The sequence below is a fragment of the Brassica napus genome, chromosome A9 (genome assembly GCF_020379485.1).
Source record: "Brassica napus cultivar Da-Ae chromosome A9, Da-Ae, whole genome shotgun sequence".
Taxonomy (NCBI): Eukaryota; Viridiplantae; Streptophyta; class Magnoliopsida; order Brassicales; family Brassicaceae; genus Brassica; species Brassica napus.
In genome coordinates this window covers 25,898,173-25,913,846 of record NC_063442.1, presented here as the reverse complement: position 1 = coordinate 25,913,846, position 15,674 = coordinate 25,898,173, and the positions used below count along the sequence as shown (strand labels likewise).

Genomic DNA, 15,674 nt, shown 5'->3' with positions numbered 1-15,674 from the left:
GGAAAGCTCAAAAATCTCTGAAAATGTTTCTTTTTGTAGATCTGAGAAAAATTACTTGATCATCATTTTTAAGATTTACGTTAACAAAGTTGACTAATCAAATTATACAGAAAGAACCATGGATGGCCAAACGTTTAATCGCAGAACCAAATAAAGAAGGAAGAAGATGAAGACATACATATCTTTTTATATTTATTAAAACAAAGTAAATAATAAAAAACTATAAAACACCACCCTTCACGGGTTGAACCACTTTTTAGTAGGTCCAAAAGGTTTAAACAAAACAATTGACCTAAGTTTTAATAATATTTGGAATCCACAAATGAAGATATGTACTAGTGAGTACTATAACCATAAAAAATAAATCCCCGATTACTCCCCGATTTATTTCCGATTTTTCAATAAATCGCTAGGCGCTGGTCATCCGCACGCGTTGCGCCTAGCGAGTTTCCGAACAAGGGGTATAGCCATAGAAATATTTTAGTTTTCCTAACACCATATTTTGTAAGGGATGTTCCTGTTTTTATATGAGATGAAAACCACTTTACTGAAAAGAGAAGGAAATCCAGTGAAGTAATTTAGATGCCCAAATCAAATAAAAAAGTTATGAGTTTACACATATATAATTGTTTACTAGTATTTATTGTAATTAAAAGAGTTGTTGGTTAAGTCACATAGTAGTGCTCATTGTTTTTGTTTCTATATCGTGGGGTTAAACTTCAAGGGCCACACTTAATCCGCACATTCTTAATTAGATAATAGTATTATAATGAAGGAGTGTATGGTAATTAATACATATATACGAAACTTCCCATCAAACAACCTCATCGATATATATGCATATATACGAAGAAGCGCATCACATCTCCTAGTTAATAATCTCGATTTGGACAAAAGACAGAGAACGATGGAGTCTTGCCAGCAAAAGGTTATGGAGAAGCTGCTTCACGGCCATGGGTGTGCCAACCAGCTCAAGCTAATCATGGACCACCACGCCGAGTCAGATTCGTCCGTTGAAAGGGAGGATCTGGCCAAGTCCGTCCTCCATTGTTTCTCGGATGCTCTCTCCATTTTGATCGATACGAATGATCATAACAAAGATGATGATAAATCCAATAACTCATCTCCCCAAGACTCTTCACATGTTCTTGAGAGCAGCAGGAAACCTTTTCACAAGAGGGGAAGGTATATAAATATAAAAATCTAACCTAAATAGTCAATTGAAATGTTCAAGAATGGTTGAATGAAATGATTCTCATCTGGTGGTTGTAGAAAGACATCAATGGCGGAGAGCTCAGATTACCGCAGACACGAATCCCCAAACCCGATCTACCACGACGGCTTTCTTTGGAGGAAATACGGACAAAAGCAAATCAAAGAATCGGACCACCAAAGGTATAACGATCATTCACATTCAAACTTAATTTGCATATATAGTTGATGGTGTTAATATAAACAAAAAAAAAGTGATGAAATATCAGGAGTTACTACAAGTGTGCGTACACAAACGACCAGAAATGCGAAGCAAAGAAGCAGGTTCAAATGATCCAAAACAACCCTCCATTGTACTCAACCACTTACTTCGGCCGCCACACATGTCAGCTTCATCAAGCCTTTGAAACTTTTCCCATTGACACCTCAGATCCCCAAGATTCACGCATGATCCGATTTGATAACCCAGATTCCTCTACCCATCAACATCAAAATCAGATAATTCATCTCAAAGCTGAACAAATGATGCCCTCTGAGAAAGCAGAAGAGTGGTCGTCCCCATCTGAGTATATGTCCTCCGAGGTTGCCTACGCTGTGGAGGCTTTCGGGTTTAACCCTGCTCGCACATCAAGTGACTTATCATGACCATATATGCCCTTCCCGTCGCTATCATCAGACATCTAAAGCAACTTTAGTTATTTGTTTCCTCATAATATCCTATAGTATACCTCCTGTTACTTTTTTTTTGTGTTTTGCATCTCATGTATTTGCCTACCTCTACTTTGAACTTTTGTTTTGAGTTTAATATTAATCAGCTTTAATAACGCATCAACACTGTTCGGTATGTTGCCAGCTTTCTTCCCTTTTTTGTTCCTACGGGGGTTGATCTTATATTAACAAATTGTCTTGTAAAGCTAGCCACACTTGGTTGATTTATTCTACTAATATCCTCATAATTTCCTAGAGTGTACCTCCTGTTACTAATTTTATACTTACAAAAAGAAAGTTATCAATATTATTATTCTCATAAATAAAATCTCTCTGAACCGCTCATGCTAATCCGATCAACTGTACACAGTCCAACACGAGGGTCAAAAAGTGGTGAAACAAGAAATTGTTGGCCAGGTCAGTCAACTTGCGACTGAAGCAGATCGGAAAGACAAAGAGACCTTTAATTTGACCCTTGTGCCCTAAGTACCCAATATATAGATTATTTATATCAGGAAAAAGCTATATATCCTTTAGTTTTGTATTATATCTCTTTTGGGTTTAAGGACTTTTCTTTTCATTTTTTCGAACACCAGGGTTTCTGGACTTTTCTATCGACTAAATTACAGAGGTTCCTTAGAAGTTATCATTTCACGATCGAGATTTGAACAAAAACAAAAAAAATCATTTCACGATCGAGTCAAGAATGTACTTATCCTTTTTAATGTGTATGCTTAGAAGAAAAGAAACCAAAGATGATAATGCATCTCTTTAATTTTAAACTCAAACTAGATTTTGATTGTTTATTTTTCATTTCTTAATCGAAAACTAATTTGAAAATTATCATTATTTTTGTTTCGAACTATAACATTTGAGTTTTTAGGTTTTTATCATTTGTTTTTTTCTCTCTTCAAAATATGGTATTTGTTCGAAATATGATAGTTGTTCTATGATGTTTAAGTTTTAAGATTTGTTTTCATATCTGACCTAGATTCATGGTTGAACCTATAGACCCGATACGTTATATATAATCCGGTTCAGATTTAATGAAAAATTTGTTAATTAAAACTTCCATATAACCCGACAAAAACTCAAAAACTCACTATTAATCTGTGATCTGATACCATTGATCCGATTATAAAATATCTAATAGTATATTTTTTAAAAAAATATTAAATTACTCATATATTTATTAATATTACATAAATTAGTGATTCCTTAGAATTTGATAAAATTTTATTATTTTATCCAAATAAAAAATGAGAATATAAAAAACTTATTGATATGACAATGTTAGTTTATTTTTGTTATTAATAACCTATTATAAGTTTGTGTTTTTATTTTAGAATTAAAAATTGTTTTTAAGATAGTTTTTAAAATATTCTTGAACACTTGTAATTGCCATATCAATATTATGTATAAAATAACATTATACATGGAAAAATGATACTCAAATATGTATATGATATATGGACCATATAATATGGTGTAGGATATAGGATTTTGGTTTGTACTGAAAAAATGTATAATATTCAAATGATCTATTTTGAATATTGATATGTATATTTAAGAAAATAATATTTTCATGTTTCTTAATTTATTTATAGTTCATAATATATTTATACTTATATTAAATTTAAAGTTAATATATCTTTTAAATATATACATAAGCCTATTATTTATAGATCCATTTAGGTGTGTATCTGTAGGTCCAAAACCAAAATATTTAAATGACATTAATAAATTTTATTAATACCTTATAAAAATAAAGATATTTTTGAGAAAACTACAATATTTATTAAGGGCAAAATTTTGGAATGATCATTAAAATCTTTTAATGGTACTGATATAACATTTAAAATTTTGTGGTCCCCCTTTGTTTTTGTTACTCGTGAGCTTATATATCATAATATGATGCAATTGAAAAACGGTTATCATAATCAAGCACCCAACCTATAGATAGATGCTGTTTAGTTATCCTAGAAAACAAAGTTAAGATGGCGAATAATGTTTGATACCTTAAATCATTCAAGATTTATGCAATTTATATTCTTGGCACAGCTTTTTTTTAGTATACCCATAGATAATTATTAAACATGTCGTGAATTTTATAATAATTGTAGGTGGAATGGATTAATTAATATAATCGGGTAAACGGATACGAACCTTTTTTCCTTAGAATATGCATCAAAGACTCTTTTTATAGGCATATGTATCATGTATGCCCAACATCATGCAAGTATGTCTATGTGCACTTTTTTTGTGTGTAACAGTCTATGGCACTCATATATGAATAAAAGGACATGTACCTATAATATATATGCTTATAGAACATACACACACATATATATATATATATGAAACTTTTTTTTTTTTGAAACACACATATATATATATATATATATATATATATATATATGAAACTCATTACCTCTGATACTACAGAGAATCTAGGGTTAGATTTCTTGTTAGTTATAAACGTGTAACGCATTTTCTTCACTTTCACATTGGTAACTGTATGTTTAATGTAAACGTACTTCCTAACTTAATATATATTATATATAAATATATATATATATATATATATGTATATGTAGAGGTAGACATATAAATCCAAAGATGTTTTAAAAGCGAGAGTGAAAGCAACGTTCGTGTGGAAAATTGAGGTATCTTTCTTAAATGAATTGATGGGTGTACAATATAAACACACTGCAACATTCACATCTTTCTGGTCAGCGTAGCCTCTGATTTATTAGGTTGGCCTTCAAATTTACCATTCCAATATATTGAAATCACTGCAATATTATTTCATTTTATATAAAATATAGGCTAATAAACATGATAAAGTTCAAAGTAGTTTCAATCTACGTCTTCTTTAAGACAAACAAAGATACTATATCTAATCTAATTGGGTTGTATCTGTGGATTCCTTTGATAGACAAACAAAGGAGTGGCCTTATGTTCTTCTGGTTTCTTTAATTGGGTTTGTATCTGTGTTTTATCCTCATAAGTTGTTTTTACAACATTGTAAAAACTTTTGAAAAATGTATAAAATTTAACATGATTACCACACAAAATAAAATATTACATCTATTATAGTTTCCAGGAAATATGAGAACATAGTAAAAAATTATAATTTATAAAAATCTAGTATGAACATGGGCCTAGTATACTGAGAATTAAATAGTTCATGGGATGATGATCGGGCCTAAATCCTTTGACGGTGCTTTTTGCCATATCAATCAGTAGAATCGGGAGACATATTTAGTCAGTGGTGAGCTTGTTTGAAATTTTTACCAAAAACACTAGAGAGAAAATAGAAAAGGTGAAAAATTTGAACAGTTTGTGTGACGCCCCCCCCCCCCCCCCCCCCCCCCCCCCCCATTTATGAAAGAATATTGGGTTCGCGCATGGGGAGGTTCGTGGTTCAGAAGAATAACATGTGAGTGACTTCGCCCGAATCCATTAGAGGAATCTATGACTGTGCATTCGGCAACTTTGGTGTCCCTCAGTACGACGGAAGCATGACCGACGCCGTGGTTTACCCCAAAGCTAACCAGAAGCCTTGCAAAAATTTTGACATCTCTTTCAAATCCAGAGTCGCTGGATTGCCCACTTTCGTTCTCGTCAATCGAGAAGGTCTCACATTTATTTTTCTCTTCTTGAATGAATACTCCCTTTATTTATTTATTTATTTTATTTGATTCATGGGCATGAGTTGCTGCACAAGGAACCTGAATTTTTCGTTGCTGATTCGTCACAGATTGTTACTTCTCCTTGTAGGCTTGGAACGCACAACAAACTTGTGCCGGACCATCTTGGTGGTAGATAACAGGCCTGAGCCACTTATCACCATCAGTTGCAGATGATTACCTGCAAAACATCACGAGTCCTTCAGCAGTGGCCAGGAGATCTCTAGGGAGCGCCATCAAAACATCAATAGCTCACGGTGAACCCGTTCATATAAGTCTGGACTGGCGGGAGGCTCTTCCACACCCGAACTACTGAGTAGCCTACAAGCTAAGGACCAAGAGCAATGATGAGTGCGGATCCAAATATGATGCACAGATCCGGTTTCTCAAGAGGTTCAAAGGAGCTGCTCAGATTCTTGAAAAAGAGGCTACACTCGCTTCACTCCCCACTACATCACCTGGTATTGTTCCTGAAGCTTTTCTAGCAGGCAGACAATGCAAATCGCAATACATTAACCGAGGAAGGTACTGTGCTCCTGACTCTGAGCAAGATTTCTCCAGAGGATACAATGGGAAAGACGTGATCGTCCAGAGTTTGTGTGACGCCCCCCCCCCCCCAAACCCATGGGGAGGTTCGTGGTTCAGAAGAATAACATGTGAGTGACTTCGCCCGAATCCATTTGAGGAATCTATGACTGTGCATTCGGCAACTTTGGTGTCCCTCAGTACGACGGAACGCCGTGGTTTACCCCAAAGCTAACCAGAAGCCTTGCAAAAATTTTGACATCTCTTTCAAATCCAGAGTCGCTGGATTGCCCACTTTCGTTCTTGTCAATCGAGAAGGTCTCACATTTATTTCTCTCTTCTTGAATGAATACTCCCTTTATTTATTTATTTATTTTATTTGATTCACGGGCATGAGTTGCTGCACAAGGAACCTGAATTTTTCGTTGCTGATTCGTCACAGATTGTTACTTCTCCTTGTAGGCTTGGAACGCACAACAAACTTGTGCCGGACCATCTTGGTGGTAGATAACAGGCCTGAGCCACTTATCACCATCAGTTGCAGATGATTACCTGCAAAACATCACGAGTCCTTCAGCAGTGGCCAGGAGATCTCTAGGGAGCGCCATCAATAGCTCACGGTGAACCCGTTCATATAAGTCTGGACTGGCGGGAGGCTCTTCCACACCCGAACTACCGAGTAGCCTACAAGCTAAGGACCAAGAGCAATGATGAGTGCGGATCCAAATATGATGCACAGATCCGGTTTCTCAAGAGGTTCAAAGGAGCTGCTCAGATTCTCGAAAAAGAGGCTACACTCGCTTCACTCCCCACTACATCACCTGGTATTGTTCCTGAACCTTTTCTAGCAGGCAGACAATGCAAATCACAATACATTAACCGAGGAAGGTACTGTGCTCCTGACTCTGAGCAAGATTTCTCCAGAGGATACAATGGGAAAGACGTGATCGTCCAGAGTTTACAGAAACAAAAATATATTTTATATTGTTTGAAACTATAACTTTTACAAGTAAAATAATAACAAATATATTAAAGCCGATGTAATTAGTAATATATATATATGTATATATAATCACATTTGAATTAATTTTTATTATTTGATTTTAATACACAAAAATAAATATATAAAAAATTTAGAGATTTTTATCTTATTTTCTAGAGAGAAAGATATACTGTGAACAATTTTTAAGCTACAATAATAAGCAAATAGTCCCATTAAAATGAATCTATAACTTTATTCAATTTTGATCACACAAAAATAACTAGTGAAAAATAAATTCTTACCAAATTTATCAATATGCATTGCAGACTTCTCGAGGAGTATTAATGACGTCTTCTAATGAAATATGAAATCCTACATATTGTCTTCAAATATGAAAAATATGAATATCCAAAAACATTTAAAATGGCTTAAACATAGAAAAACTCAAAAATATAACTTTTAAGCCTACATAAAAAAAACAATCACATTAGGTTGATCTATATTTTTATTCAAATAAACAAAAACACAGAATACATATCTAATAGTTATATGTATACTTTTTAGGAGAATAAGATGAAAAACCATAGAATGAAAAAGTTTTAAAAAATAATATTGAGAATGACATGAGCCAGAGAGATGAGAAATTGATGTTAAGTTTGGTGTCTTCAAATTCAAAGAGATTAGAAAGAGGTTAAAGAGTTTTACACTGAGAAACATCACAATTTTGTTGCATCCATTTGAAAGGAAAAAAAAGCTAATTATGTTAAAAAAATTGTTTAGAAAACTGCTTTTGCATTATACTATATCCGTTTCATATTAAGTGTCGTTGTAGAGAATTGTTTTTTATAAAATAAGTTTTCGAATTTCAATGCATTATTTATTAATTTTATTCAACAATTTATTTTTCTATTGGTTAAAATATGATTAAGTGTATAGGTAATTATGTTTTTATATTGAAAATATGCAAAACTAATTGCTTTTTTTAATATGTGTGCATAAACCCAAAATGACACTTAAAAATGAAACGATGTTCAGATTTCTCATAACTTAAATTTACCTTATGTTCTAGAAAACTTCTAAAGAAGTTTGTTAGTGAATAACTTCCTGGCAGGCTTCTTTAATAGTTTTCTATCCATAAATCCTAAAATCAAATAGTTTAACTAGATAGTAATGAATACTTTATTAAACATAAAATCAACTTATAAATATTAAATATATACAAAACTAAACACTTAAGTCAAATCTTAATTTCAAAAGAAAAAAATCACGATTCTAAAATCTGACCCTAAAATACTAACACTACTTGAACATATGTTATCAATCTCTAACCAATGAACAATCATGACTTACAATTTATATTCTCTCATCTATGTGAAAACAATTCAATTTTATTAAATGCAAATTTACTTGATTTAAAATTATTTATATTTACATAATTTCAATTTGTTTCCTATCAAATTTTTTTTCAAAATTTATAAATCAATTATATAAATAGAATTTTCGAGAAGTCTTCCCAGTAATATAACCGTAAAAAGTGTACCGTTGTTTAGTCATAAGGGGGTAAATCTGATTTTACTACACTTTTATGTTAATTTGTATTTGATTAAATTTAGAGTATAAAATTGTATTTAAATTAAGTTTTGAGTCTTTTTGGCAAATTGCTTATTATGATTTCCATTTTTGTTTTAAAATATGGTCTAAGGAGTGGTGTTTTAGGAAGCACCTTAACATATTGGTTATGGTTTCAAGGATGAAAGCTTTCGGGGATTCTAGAGTATTGTAGTCATATTTAATAAAGTTAGATATCCCTAGACATTATTTACCAAGTGATTTGTACATATGTCATCGTTATAATCACTCTAACATGTAAAGAAAGACACACATGATAATAGACTGCCTTTTGACCCAACAGCTATATTTGCAGTAATTCAAATTCAAATTGGTTCCCACTTGTCTGGAAGTTTCCCCAACATTATTTTTGACTTCCGTAGGTCAACTTGGACGATTTCCACCTTCAGTACCTCACCTTCCAAGATAAGTTAGATTAGACAAGACAAAATGGTATCCATCTATATGCATCCACCAACACGCGTCCATGAAAACGCATCCACCTGCATGCATCTATTTCCTGTAATCTCTCCTTCTCTTCAACTCTTCTTATCTTAGATTCTTCATCTCATAATTGGATCATAATATGTTTGTATGAAAGACACATGCTAAGTCCATGTTTCGAACAAGAACAAAGGATACCAACACCAATTTCATTATAAAAAACCATGTAATCAAATGCAAAAAATCAATATAAGAGATCCAACATCAGTAAATAATAATAAATAAAAACCACACATAAGTAATAGCTCAAATCAAAATCATATCACATCATGCTTAATCCAACCGCAACGTTAGTTGTCAACGGATATGCTAATGAATAAGTCTTTCATTACTAATTGATGAATCAATTTAACGGCATCGTAACGCACATGTTCCTCCAAATCAGAACCTTCTTTGATTGCTTCCCCTAGATTATTTCTCTTCCTTCTATCAAATTGAAGAGTTTGTGACTGATTGTTGTCAAAGCATTTATCTCGTAAGCTTCTTCTACACCTTCTTTTTTAGTGAAAAGATCATCAACTTTGTTAAGAGGACTAGTCATTTGTCTCTTTCTGATATTACGTGTATACGCAAACAATTAACCTAATGTGCACACTATCACAATCGAATGGTATGTCGATGTAGCACTTTAGGATCGAATCCACAGAGACCAACGATTACATTTTATTTCTATAGGATCAATATCAAGGTAAAACAATATGGGGGTTTTAAGATTTGAGGGTTTCGTGAGAAACAAGTAACAAGATTAATTAAAGTATTCAGACGATTAAAGTGCTAGCCTATGGTGGTTTGATCGGGTGTTAAGCAAGTGTGAGCCAAACAATTATTTAAGTTCAATTAAGAGCAAGTCTAGAACTCGGATCACTCAAGTAGAACAGTCCACTGTCGTGGTACTGCTCCCTATGCTGATCGAGCTTGATACCTAAACTCTTGTTTGGATCATGACGCGACATCAAGCAATAGAGATCAAGTCCGATAGGTTCACAAAACACTCTAATATCTACTTTCGCTGATTAGGGATGCAATGCTCATTCATAACAGATCTAACAACCTATTACACGGTTAATGAACATGTTAAACCTAAGATCTAACATTAAGCGGCCAGATTAATGCAAGCATTAAGAACATTTATGAGCGAAGACAATAAATGGTTTTACTTATCTATGTTCAACTCACATATCTAACACCCTAACACCCTAGGCTAAGAAATTTGACTACTCAGCCATGAACAAAGAAAACACAGAGACAATAGATGAAGAAAACATGTTGAATCAATAAATAAATAAGATAGGGTTCATGAATCTTCTCAATGTGAGAGAAGTGAAGCATTTTTCCTTTCAAGGTAGCAAATTTTCAATACAAAAGTCTCCAATGGTTTCTTTTGTAAATACTAGCGTACAATAATAATAGAAAATAAGAAAAGATATATTGCAGGTCTATGGCGGCTGCAGGAGAGAAAATTGGGATGATTAGGGCAAATCCCGAAATATTAGAAGTTTCCTTAAAAATCTCTGCAGCTGGAACATGCACTCGGGTTGCTCCGCTCGACCAGGAACAGTCGTCAGACTGTTTTGCGTGAAAATCACCAAATTACACTGTTTTTCTCCACTTTTCCTCCAACTGGCCTATCTCTCATCCAATGCAACTCCAGACCTGTAATGACTCGAAAAGGACTAGGAAGACTCGATAAAGACTTGAAAACCAATTAGAAAACATATATACAAGATGCCAAAAACACCATATATCAATTTCCCCAGACTTAGATCCTTGTTTGTCCTCAAACAATTTCAAGTATCAAGAACAGGGAGAAAGGTTTGAAAGTATGGGAACTCTCATATTCTCAGCAACCATACTTTACCCACGAATCTCCAAACCATACAAGCAGTAAAACTAGGACAACACACCCTTACCAAAATCCCACTGTCTGCTGTTCAAGATCGGCTCCATACTCTATATCTCAAACCTGAAAAAACAACACTATCGAGACAGAACTCCCTACATTCATTTAAGAGTAGCATGAGCTTCTCATCACATGCACTATTCAGGGTAGACGGTCTAGGTGTGGAACAAGCTATTTAATGATGGAGTTAAGAGTGTTCATTATAGAGGATGCAGGATATCGCACAAAAATGGCAAAAGAGGATAGATCCATTGATGTCCACAACCTCTACTCGTTTTTGTTATATCTGGTGCGACTGTTCTGATGACTGAACAGACGACTGATTGTTCTGATTTCTACTTTCCTCTACATACTCTTCAATACTTGGTACCAACTTCTTGCTCGACCTTCCCAGTGGCTCCATGTTTCTTTTCTTTCTTCTCCTTCTCCATCACATTATTCTCGTTTTTTTGCTGACTGATATGGTGATGTGACGAAGAAGGAGGTAATACATGATCGTTATGAGTGCCAATGGTGGTTCTGATTTCGCGACCATTCTGGTTCTCCACCCATCCTCTTGCGCAGTTCATTGGTTATGGAGCGGTTGCTCCCTTAATCTGCTTGTTATTCTTTCTCACTGAATTTCTGCAGCAGTAACGAGTAACAAGCTGCGTTCATACTTTCCTCTCTGACCTTTTTGCACATATCCAGTGTAACATGATCAGCTGAGAATTTCTGGAGAATCAAGTGAGATATGTCAGGGTGTTCCAGGTCCATATGTGTGTATTTCGTAACTGCTAAGGCCACTGAATAAGATAACTAAACCACGAGGTGGTCAGTGATCAACATGGAATAAGGTCTTAATTCCCAAAAGGTTTTCACTGTCTCGATCATAAAAACTGACTCAAAAAAAAAAACAAAAGAAAGAAACGAGTTAGTAAACGACGAAAGCCATCCCCCATACTTACTTTACATTGTCCTTGGTGTGAAAATAAATCAGAAAGAATACGAAAACAAGAATAAACATTTTTTTTGTTTGAGATACTTACCTGAGTGGAGCGGGTCCTCCATGAAAATTTGGGGTGTTCTATCATCAGATGGTCGCCTGGAACAACCGCTCTTTTCAGGGGAGCAGGTTGTTCTGTTGCTGCAACCTAGAATTTTTGAAGTATCTGAGATTTTTTTGCTTTTTGACCTGAAACTCAATAAACTAAAACAAAAATAAGTAAACAAAAACAAAACCAACTTATATTTACACTTACCACTGGGTTGCCTCCCACCAATCGCTTGGTTTAAGTCACTAGCTTGACTTGGTGACATGTATCAGTCAGGTTGATCATGATGGCTTGTTCCAAAACAAGCTCCACAATCAGACATGTTCAACTTCAGAACTCTGCTCAGCAACCCCTTCACAGCAGCTTCTCCTTTCTCTTTCAGCTCATGTGTCAGAATTACTCTGACTTTAGAGAAAAGTTTAGATGTACCCTTGCACTTTACCTCATACTCGATGGAATTCTCATCACACAAGCGAGGTATCAAAGTCATCATAGGGTCACTCTTGACCCTTTTCTTCTAGACTTTTTCGTTCGCCTTTGCATTCCCAGTGAATTTCTTTGTATCAGTGTGAGGTCTCCATCCATGACTTCTTTCATCTCACTCTTATCTCCAAACTTCTTAGGAACAATTTTACGCTGTTCTCAACTAACCACTGAGATGCAAGAGGCGTATCGTATTTGTGATCTGGTTAGGACAGCCTTGTAGAAAACCTTCTTGTTGATTTTGGAGAAGGAGACTCTCTTATTAGGCATGTCGACGATTGCTCCAAGTGTAGCCATAAATGACCTTCTAAAGATCAAAGGCATCTCATGATCCTTCCTCATCTCAACAACTTGAAATTCGGCATGGAGCACATAGTCTCCAACCTGGACATGAAGATTGCGAATGGTTCCATAAAGGACTGCCATGGAAGAGTTTGCAAAAGCCAGCTTCATGTGAGAAAGCTCAACAACAACAATGTCAAGCTCGTCTACAATCTCTTTTGAAAAAAGGTTCACACTAGACCCAGTATCACAAAGAGCTTCCTTGAATTCCACTCCAGCAATGGAACAAGGAAAAACAAACTTTCCAGGGTCATCCACCTTAGGCAATACCTTCAGTGATGGTGTCAATGCTTTAGTAAAGAGAGCCGTAATTTTCTCACGAGTTTCTCTGTAATTTTTGAAGAACATATGCAATGGCCGAATCTCTCAAGCTTGTTCAAATGAGATTTTTTTAGGAAGCCTTCTCACCATCTTCTTAAGGCCATCTCCAATGGGACTGCAAAACACTATTTTAGTGTGATTTTTGCACCATATCCTCTCCAATGGAACTGCAAAAATCACACTATTTTAGTGTAACACTAAAATTTGACACCAAATTTGGTGTGACACTATTCACCACACTAAAACACTATTCATCTCACTAAAACACTATTCACTTATTTTATTACTAAAACATTCAATTAGATAAATGATAAATAAAAAACTTAATACATATAATATTATAAAATAGTTTTAGTGTGAAATTTAATGTTATGGTTGGAGAAGACTTTGGTTTTAGTGTTGAAATTACACTAAAATAGTGTGGTTTTGACACTAAAATAGAGTTAATTGTTGGAGATGCCCTAAGGTCATCTCCAACCCAACTGCAAAACACTATATTAGTGTGATTTTACACCAAATCTTCTTCAATGGAACTGCAAAAATCATATCATTTTAGTGCAACACTAAAATTTGACACCAAATTTGGTGTAACACTATTCACCACACTAAAACATTATTCATCCCACTAAAATACTTTTCACTTATTTTATTACTAAAACATATAATTAAATAAATGATAAATAAAAAACTTAATACATATAATATTATAAAGTAGTTTTAGTGTGAAGTTTAGTGTTATGGTTGGAGAAGACCTTGGTTTTAGTGTTGAAATTACACTGAAATAGTGTGGTTTTGACACTAAAATTGTGTTAGTGGTTAGAGATGCTAAACCCAGCCAGCTACTCTACACTAATGGGATCCATCAAATGTCTAGGTGGAATCGGATAGGGAACCTTAGGAATATATACTCGAACCAGTGAAGTCTCAGCAAGTTTGTCAGGAGCAGTCACTTTTGAGCTAGCAGAGTGATATGTTCTCTCTTCTGCGTATGGAGCAGTCTCAACAGACACTTGCTCATGTTCCTTTCCCTCAGATTTCTCACATCTCAGACTGTTGCATTAGAGTGCTCAACCCTAGGATTCATCGCACTCTTTCCAGGAAGCATACCTTGCTGCCTCTTAACACTCTCAGCTGTTTGAGCAAGCTAAACATCAATCCTTTTTATGTGGTTGCTCACAGTATCATACTTTGTATTCAGTTCAGTGAACATGTTGTCCATCCTGGTGTTGATGTCTACAGAAACATGATTCAATGCCTTGCCCTGAATCTGTATATCCTGCAACAGTTGTTGCATCATCATACCAAGACCCTTTAGCTCATCTGGTTGACTGTTCCCGGTAGCGCCAATTTTCTCTGCGTTTGTTGTTGGTTCTAGTTCTGAATCTGCTCGGCCGTAGCTTACTCCATGCTGAAGACGTGCCCTTGGTTGTTTTTCAGTAGCTGATCAACCTTGGCAGTCAGCTCATCTATCTTCTGGGTGTCAGAACTGTTCCCTTTCTTGGAGCAATCACTCTCCTCGTTCTTATTGGCTGAGGTAACAGCCATGTTCTCAATCAGCTCAAACGCTCCATCAGTGGTCTGAGTCATGAAGTCTCCATTGCTGGCAGAATTCATAGCACTCTGAAATTCCCAGTCAACTCCATCATAGAAAATTCCCAAAAGGTAGTCATCATCAAATCCATGGTGAGAACATTCTCTGCGATATTCATTGAAGCGCTCCCATGCGTCGCAGAAAGGCTCATCAGTGAGCTGTCTGATGGAGGTGATTGTGTTCCTCAATGTAATTGTTCTCGCCTTAGAATAGAAATGACTGAGGAACGCTGATCAGACCTATTCCCATGAAGTGAGAGAGCCGGTAGGGAGAGAGTTCAACCACTGTGCAGCTTTTCCATCAAGAGAGAATGAGAATAATATGCACCTGATGTAGTCTGGTGGAACACCATTCGCGCGAGTGAAACTGCAGACTTTTTCCAAGCTCTCAATATGCTCCATTGGAATTTCCGTAGAGAGACTAGAAAACACATTTCTCTGTACTAGACCGATCAAAGTAGGCTTGATCTCGAAGTCCTGCCTGGTGCAGGGTGGGGGAACAATGGCATAGCACGTAGTAGGGATGTTAACACGTAAGCTTTTTCTCCCCGATCGGAACAGTTTGCGCTTTTTGTTCCTGCCACGCGAGAGCAGCCTGTTCAGCAGCATCCTGCCGAGCATGGATGGTCTGCTGCATTTGAAGCATCTGATGTTGCATCAGTTGCAACTGAGCAGTGAGTTGCTCTTGATTGATGTAGTCTCCCATTATGGCGTTGTTCGGCCCTGATTGTAGACGGTTTGTTCTTTCTAACTTTGCTAGCTCCTGGTTGCTA

General features: G+C 35.4%; 1 protein-coding gene and 1 non-coding gene across 2 annotated transcripts; both read left to right on the top strand.

Moving 5' to 3' along the window:
• Positions 1-519: 519 nt before the first annotated feature.
• LOC106364601 (probable WRKY transcription factor 62) lies at positions 520-2,038 on the top strand. Its single transcript, XM_013804141.3, has 3 exons — positions 520-1,185; positions 1,273-1,395; positions 1,482-2,038. The coding sequence occupies exons 1-3, from the start codon at positions 770-772 to the stop codon at positions 1,855-1,857; spliced, it is 915 nt and encodes a 304-aa protein (XP_013659595.2). The 5' UTR covers positions 520-769; the 3' UTR covers positions 1,858-2,038.
• A 12,948-nt stretch (positions 2,039-14,986) lies between these two features.
• Positions 14,987-15,093, top strand: LOC125578750. The gene has a single exon (XR_007316833.1). It is a non-coding gene; the product is annotated as a small nucleolar RNA R71 (small nucleolar RNA).
• The last annotated feature ends 581 nt before the right edge of the window (positions 15,094-15,674 follow it).

Coding starts and splice junctions, on each gene's coding strand:
- LOC106364601 (XM_013804141.3), top strand. CDS start 770: ATGAAGGAGTGTATGGTAATTAATACATATATACGAAACTTCCCATCA. Junction 1,186..1,272: donor CCTTTTCACAAGAGGGGAAG/GTATATAAATAT, acceptor TGGTGGTTGTAG/AAAGACATCAATGGCGGAGA. Junction 1,396..1,481: donor AAAGAATCGGACCACCAAAG/GTATAACGATCA, acceptor ATGAAATATCAG/GAGTTACTACAAGTGTGCGT.